The sequence below is a fragment of the Rhagoletis zephyria genome, unplaced genomic scaffold, assembly GCF_001687245.7.
Source record: "Rhagoletis zephyria isolate East Lansing unplaced genomic scaffold, Rhagoletis_zephyria_1.1 Rzeph_scaffold_02857, whole genome shotgun sequence".
Taxonomy (NCBI): Eukaryota; Metazoa; Arthropoda; class Insecta; order Diptera; family Tephritidae; genus Rhagoletis; species Rhagoletis zephyria.
This window is the reverse complement of record NW_016159941.1, coordinates 50,428-66,729: the sequence shown is the minus strand read 5'-3', so window position 1 is coordinate 66,729 and position 16,302 is coordinate 50,428. Positions and strand designations below refer to the sequence as shown.

At 34.2% G+C, this 16,302-nt stretch overlaps 1 protein-coding gene across 1 annotated transcript in view; it reads left to right on the top strand.

Moving 5' to 3' along the window:
* Positions 1-13,967: 13,967 nt before the first annotated feature.
* Positions 13,968-16,302, top strand: part of LOC108367912 (uncharacterized) — a gene marked incomplete at its 3' end in the record, with an annotated part of 2,862 nt that continues 527 nt past the window's right edge. Inside the window, exons 1-2 of the mRNA XM_017622614.1 lie at positions 13,968-15,965; positions 16,027-16,302. Of these exons, the coding sequence (XP_017478103.1) occupies positions 14,679-15,965; positions 16,027-16,302 (1,563 nt within the window). The remainder of the gene's footprint in view (positions 15,966-16,026) is intronic.

Below are 16,302 nucleotides of genomic sequence, written 5' to 3'. Positions count from 1 at the left end.
TATACTTAAATAAGAACAAGCCAAAACTTAATGTTAGAAAAACAAAAGCAATTGTAACACTGGTTTGCAGCAAAAATGTTCTATGGATGCCATTATCCAATTTCTATGTAGAATTGCTCGGTGATTCCGAAAAGCTAGTTAATTTTTTGTTTACGGGTACGTTTTCGAGATATTTGTAATTTACCGTTATTCAGCTTAAAACAAAAAGTGGTTCCACTTAATCCCGTATACCTTACAAACCAGTTTAACAATCTTAAAATGAGATACGCCAAATCAAAGCTAATAAAATTCTCCATAAACCATATATACCTCCGATTGAACTGATAGTTTCTGGCAAATTATTTAATCATTCCAGTTTTTTTTTATTATTTTATGAAAAAATTAAAAAAAATTAACTTTAACTGAANATTTAACAATCTTAAAATGAGATACGCCAAATGAAAGCTAATACAATACTCCATAAACCATATATACCTCCGATTGAACTGATAGTTTCTGGCAAATTAATTAAACATTCCATTTTTTTTTTATTTTATGAAAAATTTAAAAAAATCAAACTTTAACAGAAGGCAAATTTAAAAATAACAGGTTCTGTGCCAAGTTTTTACATTTGTGCTAAAGCCTGTTGTTACAAAAAAAAAAAATCAAGTTACTAATGAAGGAAAGCGAGGGGATAAATAGAGAAGTAATGAGTGGGCAAATGAAAATACGCAACCGACTTAAAAAAAAAAAATATATATATATATATATATATCCTGATCCAATGATCGGATATAAACCAGATTAGTATGGGACCACCTCTGAGACACTACCTTTCCCATGCAAAAAGAATTATCGAAATCGGTTGACGTGGTCTAAAGTTATGCGGTAACATACTTTAAAAAATAAAAAAAATATTCCGACGAACTGATAACCTCCTCCTTTTTCGGAAGTCGGTTAAAAATGAGCAGGAAAAAAAGTTACTCATACGCCACGTTCACCTGAGTAACACCCTCATATAATTGTTAAATTGGTTCGTAAGATGTACGTGATTAAGTGGAATCACTTTTTGTTTTAAGCTGAATAACGATAATTTGCAAATATCTCCAAAACGTATCCATAAAAAAAATTAACTCGATTTTCGGAATCACCGAGCAATTCTACATAGAAATTTGACAGTGGCACCTGGAGAACAAAAACCAAACTAAAATTTGTGATCCAGTGTAATCAACGGCGAAGCGCATGATGACCTGATTGTTAATGATGAAATAGATAAAGACGATGAAATAAGGTATTCGTCATCGATAAGAAATAAAATTTCGATAAACACCTAGATTAAATTTTAAGCAAAATTTCAAAAAAATATATATTTTTCCGGAGAATGCGTAAGAAAGTGTATATAAATAGCGCCGTAAAGATATTCAATATCATGATTAAGCTACATTTCGAACAATTTTCGACCATTCTATTCTTAGGATCCAATGAGATGAAAAACAGAATGCAGGAATTGCAAAACACACCCTTTAAAGTTCGAGCACATATGTGCTCGGGTCCAGTATATTATATAATACAATGCAACGCATTCCTTTGGCTTGCAATTTCTGCATTATGTTTTTCATATCACTGAATCCTAAGAATAGTATGGTCGAGCATTAATCGAAATGTGGCTTAATCATGACATTGGATATCTATACGGCGCTATTTATAGACACTTTCTTACGCATTCTCCGGCAAAATCTAATTTTTTGGAAAATTTACTTCAGATTTAATCTAGGTGTTTATCGAGATTTAATTTTTTATCGATGCCGAATACTTAGTTTCATCGCATTTTTCTATTATTTCATCATTAACAATCATGCGCTTCGCCGTTGATTACAATTGCTTTTGTTTTTCTAACATTAAGTTTTGGCTTGTTCTTATTGTTATTTGTGATAAAAAAAGAGAAACGTGTTTTTTTTTTACTTTGAAAAAAAATTTTTTTAGAGGTCGCGCTGGTCGGTTTTTTATAAAAACGCTGATGTTCTCAATTTTTTTATTTTTGTGACATGTTAAAATGCAGCTAAAAATGTGGTTTTTACGTATAATTACTCTGGTATTATTGAGGAACATTCCCTTAAATTCACACCTGTCTTGGGACAGTTAGAATGGGTTTAGTTCCCGAAAATATTCTCTCGAACAGACATTAGTAAAATTAAAGCGTTTGTACTGAACGATTTACGCGTTGTCATGGGTTGGAGCTTATTACCAGGGGTTTCTGGGGTTGCTAATTAGGAATCTGAAGTCAGTTTTTCAAAATTCAAAATGGCGATTAATCTTTTTTTTTTAAATTATTGGATTTGCTTGAAAACCGGCACTCGGGAGTTTTTGAGGTCGCCGATTACGAATCTGAAGTCAATTTTTTTTTAATTCGAAATGGCGGATCCAATATGGCGATCAAATAAAAAAAAAATTACTAAAATTAAAACGTTGATACTGAACGTTTTAAGCATTTTCAAGGGTTGAAACTCGTTTCCAGGGGGTTTCTGGGATAGCTGTTTACGAATCTGAAGTCAGATTTTCAAAATTCAAAATGGCGGATCCAATATGGCGATCAAATTAAAAAAAAATATTACTAAAAATAAAACGTTGATACTGAACGTTTTAAGCATTTTCAAGGGTTGAAACTCGTTTCCAGGGGGTTTCTGGGATAGCTGTTTACGAATCTGAAGTCAGATTTTCAAAATTCAAAATGGCGGTTAAGAGTTTCAAACAAATCCAATAATCTTTTTTAAAGTTGGTCGCCATTTTGGATCCGCCATTTTGAATTGTGAAAATCTGAAAACAGATTCGTAATCAGCAACCCCAGAAACCTACTGGAAACGAGTTTCAACCCTTGACAATGCTTAAAACGTTCAGTATCAACGTTTTATTTTTAGTAATATTTTTTTTTAATTTGATCGCCATATTGGATCCGCCATTTTGAATTTAAAAAAATTTACTTCAGATTCGTAATCGGCGACCTCAAAAAGTCCCGAGTGTGGGTTTTCAAACCAATCCAATAATTTTTTCAAAAAATTAATCGCCATTTTGGATCCGCCATTTTGAATTTTTAAAAACTGACTTCAGAGTCCTAATTAGCAACCCCTGAAACCCCCTGATAACATGTTTCAACCCATGAGAACGCGTAAATCGTTCAGTATCAACGTTTTATTTTTAGTAATATTTTTTTTTAATTTGATCGCCATATTGGATCCGCCATTTTGAATTTTTAAAAACTGACTTCAGAGTCCTAATTAGCAACCCCTGAAACCCCCTGATAACATGTTTCAACCCATGAGAACGCGTAAATCGTTCAGTATCAACGTTTCAATTTTATTAGTCTCTTTTCGAGAGCATATTTTCGGGCATTAGGCTCATTCTAACTACCCAAGACAGGTATGTAATTAAGGGAATGTTCCCCAATAATACCAGAGTAATTATATGCAAAAACCACATTTTTACAGGAATTTTAACATGCCAAGAAAATAAAAAAATTGAGAACATCAGGGTTTTTATGAAAAACCGACCAGCGCGACCTCTAAAAAAACTTTTTTTCAAAGTAAAAAAAAACACGTTTCCCTTTTTTTATCACAAATAACAATAATTTGAGGTAGTGTTTATGAATTTCCAAAAAAAATTTTTTTTTGAACCACTCTAATATTGACATTTTTCAAGTTTTCATTTAACCGAGTAATACATTCCTGACATGTATCTCCGGACGTATACAGTAACGTATCATCAGCAAATTGGCAAATCTTTACTCCCAGTAGCATATTTTCCATATCATGTATACAGTATATTTTGCTTAGCTGCACATTCTTCTTTGCACGAAAATTTTCTTTACTACTTCAATGAGGAAGGTATCCGAATCCCTATGAAACCAAATATTGGCGGAGCACTTACCATGTAGAAATTACTGCAAGCGAAATTTTTACCGAATGTTATCTAATTATCTATATAACTACATAAGTTGATAGCCATTTTTGTTGTTCTGCGAGATGAGCAAAATAAATAAAAGGTTGTAAAATTAGGTAATGTAGGGCCAGTGCAGGTAAACGTAATACTTTCATTGATAATTGATACCAGTCGCACAATTTTTAAGGCAGGTATCGCCAATGTGCAGGTATGTTGAATGCATCTATCGGAGCAGTTTCCTTATAAATGTTAAAAATAATGCTTTTGATGCGCATTTTGGGGTAGGTATCTTAAATGTGCACTTAAGCATAGAGGCAGCAAAGCAAAATATACTGTATATATTAACAAGAACAAAAGTCCAAGTTCGGGTGGAGATGAACATTAAATACCCGGCGCAAGTATTAAATATAGTTTGTCACCTTTCATGGTAGGAAGAGTGGTTTTATCCCTACTTCTAACAATTCCGATAGTGTGTTCAGTTATACTTAATGAGATAAACTTATATAGTTAGATGTGGGTGGTATCACGCCCACTTTCCAAAATTGTATAATAATGTTACTCATTTTCAAGGGATTGTTGTTAGTATAAATTTTGAGAAAATTAGCGTCCTTAGATTTCGAAATATCGAAGATTCAAGAATTACTGAAATTTACTGTTATATGAAGTGGGAGTAATTTTAGTCCGATTTTAATAATTTTTAACGTTTTACTTTTATGTGGTAAGCGATATACTCGTACCAAGTTTGGTACAAATTGATCGAACGGTTACCGAGATATACATACGTGGTCTTAACTGGGCGGTGTCACGCCCATTTTCCAAAATTTTATCCTAAACGTGTTTTTCGCTAAAGAATTATTGCTAACATAAATTTTGAATAAATTAGCTTCTGTATTTACCGATTTATCTATGATTTCGTATTTTTCTAAATTACCATTATATGGGATGTGGGCGTGGTTATTGTCCGACTTTTTAAATTTTCAGCCGTTTGGCATGTCTTGCCAAGACCAACAACGGTGCCAAGTTTGGGATAAATCGGTGCAGCGGTTACCAAGATTTACACATGTAATCATAAGTGGGCGTGGCTAAGCCCATTTTCCAAAAATTTATAATATTCTTACTTTACGTCTAAAAATCATTGCAAATATGAATTTTCAGTGAATAAGCTTCAGTAGTTACTAAAATATCGCAGTTTTCGTATTCCTGAAAACTACCGTTATATTAGAAGTGGGCGTGGTTACATTGGTTACGATTTCGCCCATTTCAATACCAACCTACCTTGGGTTAAGGGCAATCCACATACCAAATTTCGTTGGGATATCTCAATTTTTGTCGAGTTTTCGTGTACACGGACGGACGGATGGATGGACAGACAGACATGGCTTAATCTACTTCTCTTTTCATTAAGATCATTTATGTCCTGCAGGGAAACCGCGGACTGGTGCATAAAATCTCTAGTTCCGTACAAGATCTTTATCGCCAAAAACGAACCAGTCCGAAACTAAGTAGATCCCCACCAGTTCAAAATCAGCGAAATGTGGGACTCTTAAAAAAAACTATTTTAGTTCTCTTTTTTCATTATAAATCTATATCTAAAGTGACGAATTTAGAACTGGTTCGGAATTATAGAAAAAGGGACGCAGAATGTAGTAGATCTTATCTGTCGAATTTAGAACTAGTTCGAAACTATCGAAAAAGGGATGCAGCGGGGGGCTTGTTTACTTTACATAGATATGTGTTTGGCGGCTTTTCCTTTCAAATGCACTTTCATTCTGCACTTCGCAGATGCTATTTCATAGTTTGGTAATACAAAACAAAACTTTGTGTTAACATATTAACAAATTGGGGTCGTCTGGAATCTAACCAATAACAGCGAGCACCTCTGCAAAGTTAGCTACAGCCAAAGGTATGTAAACGTACATTTCTTACAATCATTCAAACAAATTTAATTTCAAATAGAAAAAACGTTTCTTTGAAAATAATGTNGTCTAAAAATCATTGCAAATATGAATTTTCAGTGAATAAGCTTCAGTAGTTACTAAAATATCGCAGTTTTCGTATTCCTGAAAACTACCGTTATATTAGAAGTGGGCGTGGTTACATTGGTTACGATTTCGCCCATTTCAATACCAACCTACCTTGGGTTAAGGGCAATCCACATACCAAATTTCGTTGGGATATCTCAATTTTTGTCGAGTTTTCGTGTACACGGACGGACGGATGGATGGACAGACAGACATGGCTTAATCTACTTCTCTTTTCATTAAGATCATTTATGTCCTGCAGGGAAACCGCGGACTGGTGCATAAAATCTCTAGTTCCGTACAAGATCTTTATCGCCAAAAACGAACCAGTCCGAAACTAAGTAGATCCCCACCAGTTCAAAATCAGCGAAATGTGGGACTCTTAAAAAAAACTATTTTAGTTCTCTTTTTTCATTATAAATCTATATCTAAAGTGACGAATTTAGAACTGGTTCGGAATTATAGAAAAAGGGACGCAGAATGTAGTAGATCTTATCTGTCGAATTTAGAACTAGTTCGAAACTATCGAAAAAGGGATGCAGCGGGGGGCTTGTTTACTTTACATAGATATGTGTTTGGCGGCTTTTCCTTTCAAATGCACTTTCATTCTGCACTTCGCAGATGCTATTTCATAGTTTGGTAATACAAAACAAAACTTTGTGTTAACATATTAACAAATTGGGGTCGTCTGGAATCTAACCAATAACAGCGAGCACCTCTGCAAAGTTAGCTACAGCCAAAGGTATGTAAACGTACATTTCTTACAATCATTCAAACAAATTTAATTTCAAATAGAAAAAACGTTTCTTTGAAAATAATGTAAAATCGCACACGGAAGAACCGAAAAGATTGAAAAATCATGATACTTTTTTCTTTCGTCTGGCGATTTTAAAACTGCTTCGGAACTAAAGAATTTAGAACTAGTTCGGAACTATCGAAAAAGGGATGCAGCGGGGGGCAATTGACACTTCCTAGGACATCGCCATGTTAAATTCGCCAGTTGTTTGTATGCAAAAGAGATTTATCGCGAACCAGTGCTGGGTCTAAACGTAATACAGGCGCACCAGTTCAGAACTAGAGATTTTCCCCACAGGGTGTGTACATTTTTTTATATCTATCTCGATTCGTTTTGGCCGTTACAAACAACCGTTATGTGACAAAGTTATAATACCCTTGCGCACAAGTGCCAAGCACTGCGCCCTCGGATACACCTAGCACTATTGACCGAGGACTCGAGATGCTTCCAAAGACTTTGGTGCACTGCCATCTGTTGTTTAAGTAACTCTTAAACCACTGATTTTCAACACCTTCAATTCCATACCGCTTAATTTTTATACCTTTCATGAGCATGAAATGGTATTATAACTTTGGTCCAATGTTTGTAAGTACCAGAACAAAAAGAGATAGACCCATTAAAATGTATACTTATATGATCAGAACGTCGAGCTGAGTTGATTTATCCATGTCCGTCTGTCCGTCTGTTTGTATGCAATCTAGTCTCTCAGTTTTCGAGATATCCGGATCAAATTTGGTAGGTGGGTGTATTTTTATAATGTATTAATCATTTGTCGGAACCGGAAGAATCGGACCACTATAACATATAGCTCCCATACAACTGATTGTTCAGATTTGAGATTTTTTTCCATAACTTCTTCATTTATGCAGCTAGGAACATCAAAATTCGCACCGTTTTCACCCATTATTAACAGAATACTTACAGTGAAAATAACAAAGATCGGGTCACTATAACATATAGCTCCCATACAACTGATTGTTCAGATATAAAATTTTGCGTTATAACTCCTCCATTTATATAGCTAGGAACATGAAATTCCGCACTGTTTTCAATAATTATCAACAGAAAACTTACAGTGAAAATTAAAAAGATCGGGTAACTATAACCTATAGCTCCCATACAACTGATTGTTCAGATATGAGATTTTTCGTTATAATTCATCCATTTATGTAGCTAGGACCATGAAATTTCGCGCTGCTTTCACTCATTATCAACAGAAAACTTACAGCGAAAATAACAAAGATCGGGTCACTATAACCTGCAGCCCCCATACAACTGATTGTTCAGATATGGGATTTTACTGAAAAACTCCTTTATTTTAACAGCTAAAACCGAGAAATTTCGTAAGATATTTTATAAATAATAATACAAAGTCTACTGAGAAAATCGTCCAAATCTATGCTGTATAAGCTTTATCTCCTATAGCACTGATTGTTCAGATACCAGTTTTTGCGGTATATCTCCTTTATGTAGGAAACTAAACCCAATAAATTGTGTTACCGGTTTACATACCGATCACATAGCAGTGAAAATCACTTAGATTGGTGCCATATAAAGTATATCTTCCATACCTCTGATTGTTTAGATGCGATTTTTTATATAAGTATGTAACTCCTCTATCGATGTATGCAGATATATTCAAAATCAGTAATCTGTCAAACTAAAATTTGCAGATGTTCATGAAAGGTATGAAACCTTCGGCATAGCCGAACACAGCGCTGCTCTTACTTGTTTTAATTCAATTGTTTCCAAGGCTCATTTGGAATCCAAAAATTCAACAACTATACAATTTCCTGCGTTCAATTCTGATTTCCAATGTGAAACTACTAAATTTAGCGCCGTATCGCTGCTCTGACGTTGTCGGAATCCCGATTGGTGTTCAGAGATTAGATGATTGTTCTCCATGTAGGCTTCTTACAGCTTGTGAACAAATTTTTCGTATATTTTGATTTCAGACATTAACATATTTATTGGACGAAATTCTTATGGATTACCGCGTTTTTATAAGCTTTTATTTAACTTGGTCATCCCGCGCAAATCGCGGAAATTTCCAATCGATTTTAAACTGACTTCCCGACAAGTTAGAGACTTGAAATTTTCAGCATAGTTCCAATGACGATGACAATGCAATTTAATATATAAATGAATTCCCCCTATGGTCCAGGGGTCTTGATTCAAAGGCGGTCAAAAAATAGTAATATTTATGGCTAACAGAGCGTAATTTGCCAAAAAACGTAAAACCACTATAAAATTGTTAAACCTGCCGGCGATAGTGTAGCAAAGCTATTTGAGGCAAATTCTAAATATCAACCCAGTCTAGATATGAACCTCGTTCCAGGAATTAGAAGACTCCTGATGTCGCCCCGCCGGAAGCAGTTAAATATTGCGCCTAAATATATGCCATGCTACAGCGGAAATGGACGACACGCCATTTCTTTAAATAAAATTAACTGCTGTTATATGTACATATGTATGTTTATACAAAACGTAAGCAAACAACATTTTGCTTGCCAAGTCTTCTGTTCTCTTTCATTGCAAGTTGAATTATTTTAATATCTATTGCAAAATTTTTTAAATAAAATAAAATAACACTTTTTAATATACAACGCTTTTATAAATGGACTAAAAATTATAAAATAAAATAATGTAAAAAAAATATTTTTTAAAAACAAGCTTTTATTTAACCTGTACAATCAAAGGAATAAAATGAAGTAGTGTAACAAAAGATTTTTTAGCAAAAAAATTTTTCAAAACTGCACTAAAATGAATAAAATATAATATGTAAGTTAAGGTCTCGTTAAAGTTACTAAAAGCCATTTAGTGAAAGGAGTTATTCAAACTCTAATGAAAATTACTAACAATTTGTACTAATTTACTTCGTTTTTAAAAAAGCTTGTCGGCGAATTCAGCGTACATGCATAATTGGTTAGGTATGTATGTATATGTATGTATGCAGATATTTAAATGCCGGTTTGCTATTCGCGCGACAAGCTTTTTTAAAAACGAAGTAAATTAGTACAAATTGTTAGTAATTTTCACTAGAGTTTGAATAACTCCTTTCACTAAATGGCTTTTAGTAACTTTAACGAGACCTTAACTTACATATTTTATTTTATTCATTTTAGTGCAGTTTTGACATAATTTTCTTGCTAAAAAATCTTTTGTTACACTACTTCATTTTATTCCTTTGATTGTACAGGTTAAATAAAAGCTTGTTTTTTAAAAATATTTTTTTTACATTATTTTATTTACTTTCTCCATTGGCTCTACCATCGACATCTTCCATTTGTTGGGGAATCTCCATATTGTAGAGATGCATTCATAATTTCCACAAGGATTGGACATACGCTCAGTATAATTTTTACCGAAATAAAGAGCCTTGTGAATAACAACTAAGCAATTGCCTTTTCTTAAAATTTCAGACCTTTTACTCGATTTATTCGAACAAATTTAAGTAAAAAGTATGACATTTTAAGAAAAAACAATTTTTTATTCATAAGGACCAAAGTTATAGTCTTTCTCAATGTTCATGGATTTAAGTATGCATTTGACATAGTTCAAATCTAAGGGGTTAAAATTAAATTGCATATCACGGGGTTTTATTTCTGTGTGTCTGAAACTTTTATACAATAAAATGAATACAAAATGTAGAAAAATAAAAAATTTATAATGTTCAATAAAGACAAAAAAAGTCCTTATTTAGCTGCATATTATACTTATAATTATGTACATATGTACGTATTGCATATACACGTTTTTTTAATCGGTTATAATACTTTTTAAACTTGACTAGGCGATAATGCAATGTTTGAATCAGAGTTAGAGTAAGCATGCCTGTGGATGTCATCAAAATCATCTTCCGAGCCCGAGTATGAACCAACAGAACGGCTGGAGCTGAAAATTAAAAATTAGAATTAAAATTTTTATATTTCCAGGAATTCAAAATTGCGATTTTTATTGTAATTGATAGGTAAATATCCATTATATCATGTATATTTTATTTCACGTGAACCCATCCTTCAATATTGATAGATATAGCCCTTGTTATAGACATTTTCCGAATTCCGGTAAGTAACATAAAATAATATCAGGAGCAGCTAATAATGTACCTTTGTACTATTTAGCAAGTCATTGGTCGGTACCAAGAGCAACTTTAATTTAAATCTATTAAATACATTCTAGCGTGTCTCAGTCCTTTGCCCACAAAAGCGGCAATAACTTTTTTTTCTATTCGAAACAGTAAGAGTGGCACCTTTCTGAAATCTTCATTAAATGAGCAATTTTTTTATGTAATGTAAAGTTATAGATCAGTACATTTTTTTCACCAGAGATAGTCAAAGTTGGGGAAGAAAATATCAAAAAGTTAAAAATCCCAAAATAGTAATAATTTTATGATGGTTCCTTAATATATTTTAACTTCATTGAGAAGCAACTATCCGGAAGTATTTTACATTAAAAATTTACTAAGTATAGCCTGGTTTGTAGATGCAGTTAAAGAAAATACATGAAAAGGCACGATTTTTTTTTTAATTCAAAAAATATAAATATTTCAAAAACGGTGACACATTTACCTGAAAATTTTTTGTTAATCAGAGAGAAAGTTAATTTTTCAATTTGTGGGCACACCTATGTTTTATATATGATTCTATTCTAAAGTTAGACGAGGAATAAACATTTAGATCGCTGAAATAGAAAACAAAATAAAAAGCTGGGCCCACTTAATTGGGACGTTCTAAATTCAATGGCACCCCCCGTTTTACCAGATTGACTCCGGTTTTCGAGATAACGGTACTACTATTTTATAAATAACTCCCTCAGTTTTGAAGTTATTTTACTAAAATTTTGCAGATAACGGGGTTTTAATGCTACCTCAATTTTTCCTTAAAATTATCGTAATAGAATTTTTTTTCTCTCACCTACTACTTTTTCATCGGTTTTATCTCTTTTTATGTATTTTAGGTATTTTTATAGGACCTCAAATTCGTAAAATTATGAGCGAAGTGAGCTTTTTGACCAAGCTAAGCTCTGTAGAAAAATGTGTATGGAAGTGTTTTGTAGCGCTACGCAATAATTTCTTTGGATCCCTAAAAATTCTTTTCTTTCATTGGCATTTGGAATTCTTCCCACATAATTTGGGCCAGTTCAGTGATGAACAAGGCGAAGACTTTCACCAAAGAATAGCTACAATTAAAAAACGTTTCGGAGGAAAAAATAAAATAACAATAATAATAAGGCCAACACCTGTGCCAAGTTTGGGGAAAATTGGTGGAGTGGTTACCGAGATGTACAGATGTAATCATAAGTGGGCGTGGCTATGCCCATTTTCCAAAAATTTATAATACTAGCAGACCCGGCGAACTTCGTTCCGCCCAAAATTGGATTTTTTATTTAAACATGTTGGTCCAACATTTACTCCAACAATACACATTCACGATTTTCACTGGCACAGTCATCGGCTAAGATTATGGTTTGGTGGTCGTTTGCCGCCTCAAATAACCGAAAGAAAGTGTCATGTCCATGACGCCGCTCCCGGGTTGCAACAGTGATCCGAATCTGTAGTGAATGTGCCCTAGAAACTTCATCTTATAGTTGGTGTCAATTTCAAAATGGGGGCGTATTAGACTGGGTCGAAAAAAAAAGTTGCTAATGTCCGCCCCTAAATTTAAAGATTATGTTGAGAGGGTTCTGGAAAATTTTTTTTTTTTTTTTTCTCCTCCGATTTTTGGCGTGCGCCTTGATGTTGTTACACAAAGAGGAGGGACCTACAGTTTTACGCCGGCTGCCAACGGCGATTGCATTTTTATGAGAAGCTGTTTTTCATGCAGTGATGTTCAGAGAGATGTTTTACTCTGCGCGCGCCCATATAAAATCTACAGAGAGGTTTTGAAGAGTTTCGCCCGCGGGCGCTGTTTTGAGCATCACTCATGGCAGAAATATACTCGGAGGTTTGCCATTGCTTGCCGAGGGGCGATCGCTGTGAATTTTTTTTTGTGATGTTGCTTTGGCCAGGGCTTTAACCGAGACCCTGCGGAGTGGTAGCGCGCACTGCTAACGTCTACACCACGGCGGCCGCCGGAAGCAAAAAAATAAATTGTTAAAAAAGTATGCTGCAGGATACCATTTGTCCTCAGAGGAACTGTTCCATGAGGAGCAGTTTACTAATGGCCAAAACAACTTTTCGTAAAGTTCCTAGAATTAATATAATATTCGCTAAACAAAGTTAAATCTTTATTTTAACTTACTTTTTTCTCCATCATCGAACATTCACAGCAAAGAATAGTAATAAATGGCAAATACCAACAAGCAGTAGAGCTGTCAAACGAGTTATTAAGCGAATTACGTGCCGTGGGAATCTACTTTAAGGGCTGTTTTCACCGACTCTGGTTAACACCAATCCCCAGTTAAACATCGTTGCCGCCGTTACCGACACAGTGTTATATGCATAGTGTCAGTAACACTGACAACGATGTTTGACCGGAGATCAGTGTTATCTAGACATTGAGAAACTGGCCCTAACAGGCCTTTTCCGCTTGTAACCGAACATTTTATAATAAGCATATTTTGTTACCAACAAGTTTCACCACTTCTTGCAACCGCAATTCTATTTACCTTATTTATTCAACAATTGAGCTTTGGAGATTTGCAGAAATTCTGGTGTTGCATATTTCACGGGGCAATATTTTGTTACCTGCTCATGAGACGGTAACAACATTTACCGGTTACAAGGTGTGGAGAATGCCAAAAGGGTTTAAAAATTGACAGTAACTTTATTTATTTATTGTAACCGAAATTCTATGTACATTCGTAATGCCGTCAAAATGCTCAGCTAAACAGTTTGTTTGTTTGTTTGTTTATTTATTGATTTATCCTAACACAACAATCTTACAATTATTTTTTAGTGCTAGTCACGCGTTTACAATTTTTTTATTAAATCTAAAAAAACATATGTATATTAGACTGGGTCGAAAAAAAAAGTTGCTAATGTCCGCCCCTAAATTTAAAGATTATGTTGAGAGGGTTCTGGAAAATTTTTTTTTTTTTTTTAACCCTCCGAAATACAGCCGAAATGGTTTTTTCGTTGTAACTTGGTTATTTGACGGCCGATTTTTAAAATTGATATGTCATTATTTTTGTCTTGAGAAGCTTCACTTTTCGTTCTTATGTCTTTTTAAGCTTTGAAGTCGCGTTCGCATGATAAGGGCAGAAACAAAATTTTACCCCCCTAAAGTATATTTTTTTCCTTACCAAACGAAAGTACTTAAAAATTCAAGAAAATGTTGCCTTCAAACTATATTACTAAAATAATAAACAAAGGAGTTATAGCACTTTTAATATCACAGGTCAACATGAGTTTCAGATGTAAGTATAATAACACAGTACAACAAAAATTGATTTTTTTTATGCAACAGAGTAACCTAAATTTAAGGATTATGTTGAGAGGATTTCGAAATTTTTATTTTATTTTTTTTTTAACCCTTCGAAATACAGCCGAAAAGGTTTTTTCGTTGAAAGTTGGGTATTTGACGGCCGATTTTTAAAATTAACATGTCATCACATTTCCTTTTAAGCTATGAAGTCGTTTACCCATGGTTAGGTCAGCTAACAAAATTCGCCCCCACAAATTCCTCCAACAGTTTTCTTAGTTGGAAATTTAATCTCACTGCTTTCGTACCAATTTAGGTACATTTTTGCTACGATTTTTCCCAAATTCATACTCTTTGTTTTCGTCGCATCAGCAACCCGGGGAGTGCAAAACTGACGCTGTCAATAGCGAGCTAACCTCTTGTAATTTAATCATGCCAATAAATTTTATAAATTGTGGAAGTCAAAGTAAATAAGTGAGTCAAACCTGTTGTTTCGTATTGATAATAATAATTTATAATTAATACCATAAATTGTGCTGGTGAAATAAAATTAAAAAGTGACTTAACAGTGTGTGCAATTTAAAAATGGCTTTCGTTAAGCGCGATATTGATATTAAAATGTTACCTACGAAACGTGGTGTTATTGAATATTTTTTGTTCCTTAAATATTACGGCTCTGCAAGTGTTCCAAAAAATCGAAGTCTCAATGAATATTTGCCAATAGTTATGAACACAATTTCAAAGTTGTGGCAGCAGGCAAACATCCCTATAGTTACAAGAACTACGCTCCGGAGAAACATTGAAAGCCTCCTTCAAAGTTATTACAATGTAAAAAAACATCCTTATGAATATAATGATCAGGAATGGAATAAAATATTGTTAATTTCAAAGTGTAAGTGCATTATGGACTTAAATCGACAATGTGATTGCCCTAGTGCAAGTAGAGTTCCAACCGCGGTAAATGACTTTCTTTATGATCAATGCGGGCCAAGGCTTTTGTCATTAGATAGTGGGCTTGATCATACTAGAACTGACAATTGCTCGCTAGAATGTAATGTTGAAAATCACACTGAAACCGCTGCAAGTTCGATTGGTTATGTGCCTAGCTCAAGTGAAGACGATGAAGCAAGTGAAGAAGTCACACAAAGTTTAAAAGTATCTGATTTGTCCTTAAAAAATTATTGCTCGGCGTTAGATAGGACGGATACTTCAGATCGCTTTGGATCATTGCTTGCTACAATGCTAATAAAAGATTTGCAAGCTGCGATTGCTACAAAAGTAAAAAAGGATTTTAAAGAAAACACAGCGGATAAAATTATGAAATATTTTGATTATCTGGTCATTGACAAAAATAAAATTTCACGCGAGCGTAACAAATGTAGAGCACAAACTGAAGCAGCAACAAAAACTGGCACTGATCTTAAATGCATTTCGTATGATGGTAAACAGGACGTAACACTAAAAAAAAAAATAGTTCACGGTAGCGTAAGAACAATGCTTCTAAGAGAGGAGCATATTACAATTTTGAAAGAGCCTGATTCGAAATTTATTGGATACGTATCTCCAAAAGAAGGCACTGGGGAAGCAATCCAGCAAGCAATAGTAAGCTTTTTGAATACCCAAAAATATTGCTTAAACGAACTTGTAGCTATAAGCTGTGATGGTACAGCTGTCAATACTGGATATAAAATTGGAGTAAATGCACAAATGGAACGTTATTTACAAAGGCCCTTGCAGTGGAATGTGTGTTTGTTACATTTCAACGAGTTGCCTCTAAAAAAGTTGTTAACGCATTATATTGGCAAGCAGAAAGGACCTGGTGTTTGGCCAGGGGTGTTGGGGTCTGAAATTATGACTTGCACCAAATACCCGGTAGGTTGTCCACACTATAATAGTTAATGTTATAAACAAAAACATATATTTTCCTTATCAGGTTGTAAGTGGTTTTGAGGCTATTGCTATGGGAGTTATTCCTGAAAATAGTGGCTCTTGGGAATTACGCAATGATCAGCGTTATTTATTTGATATGGTTTTGGCAGTAAATAATGGTGAATGCGATGAATATCTCGCTAGTAAGAGCCCCGGTCCCGTCAGTACAGCTCGGTGGCTTACAACAGCTTCCAGGTTACTTCGGGTATATGTTTCCAAAGAAAGCCCGTCAGCGGAGTTGCGAAACATGGTAGAGTTTGTTGTGAAAGTTTATGCACCA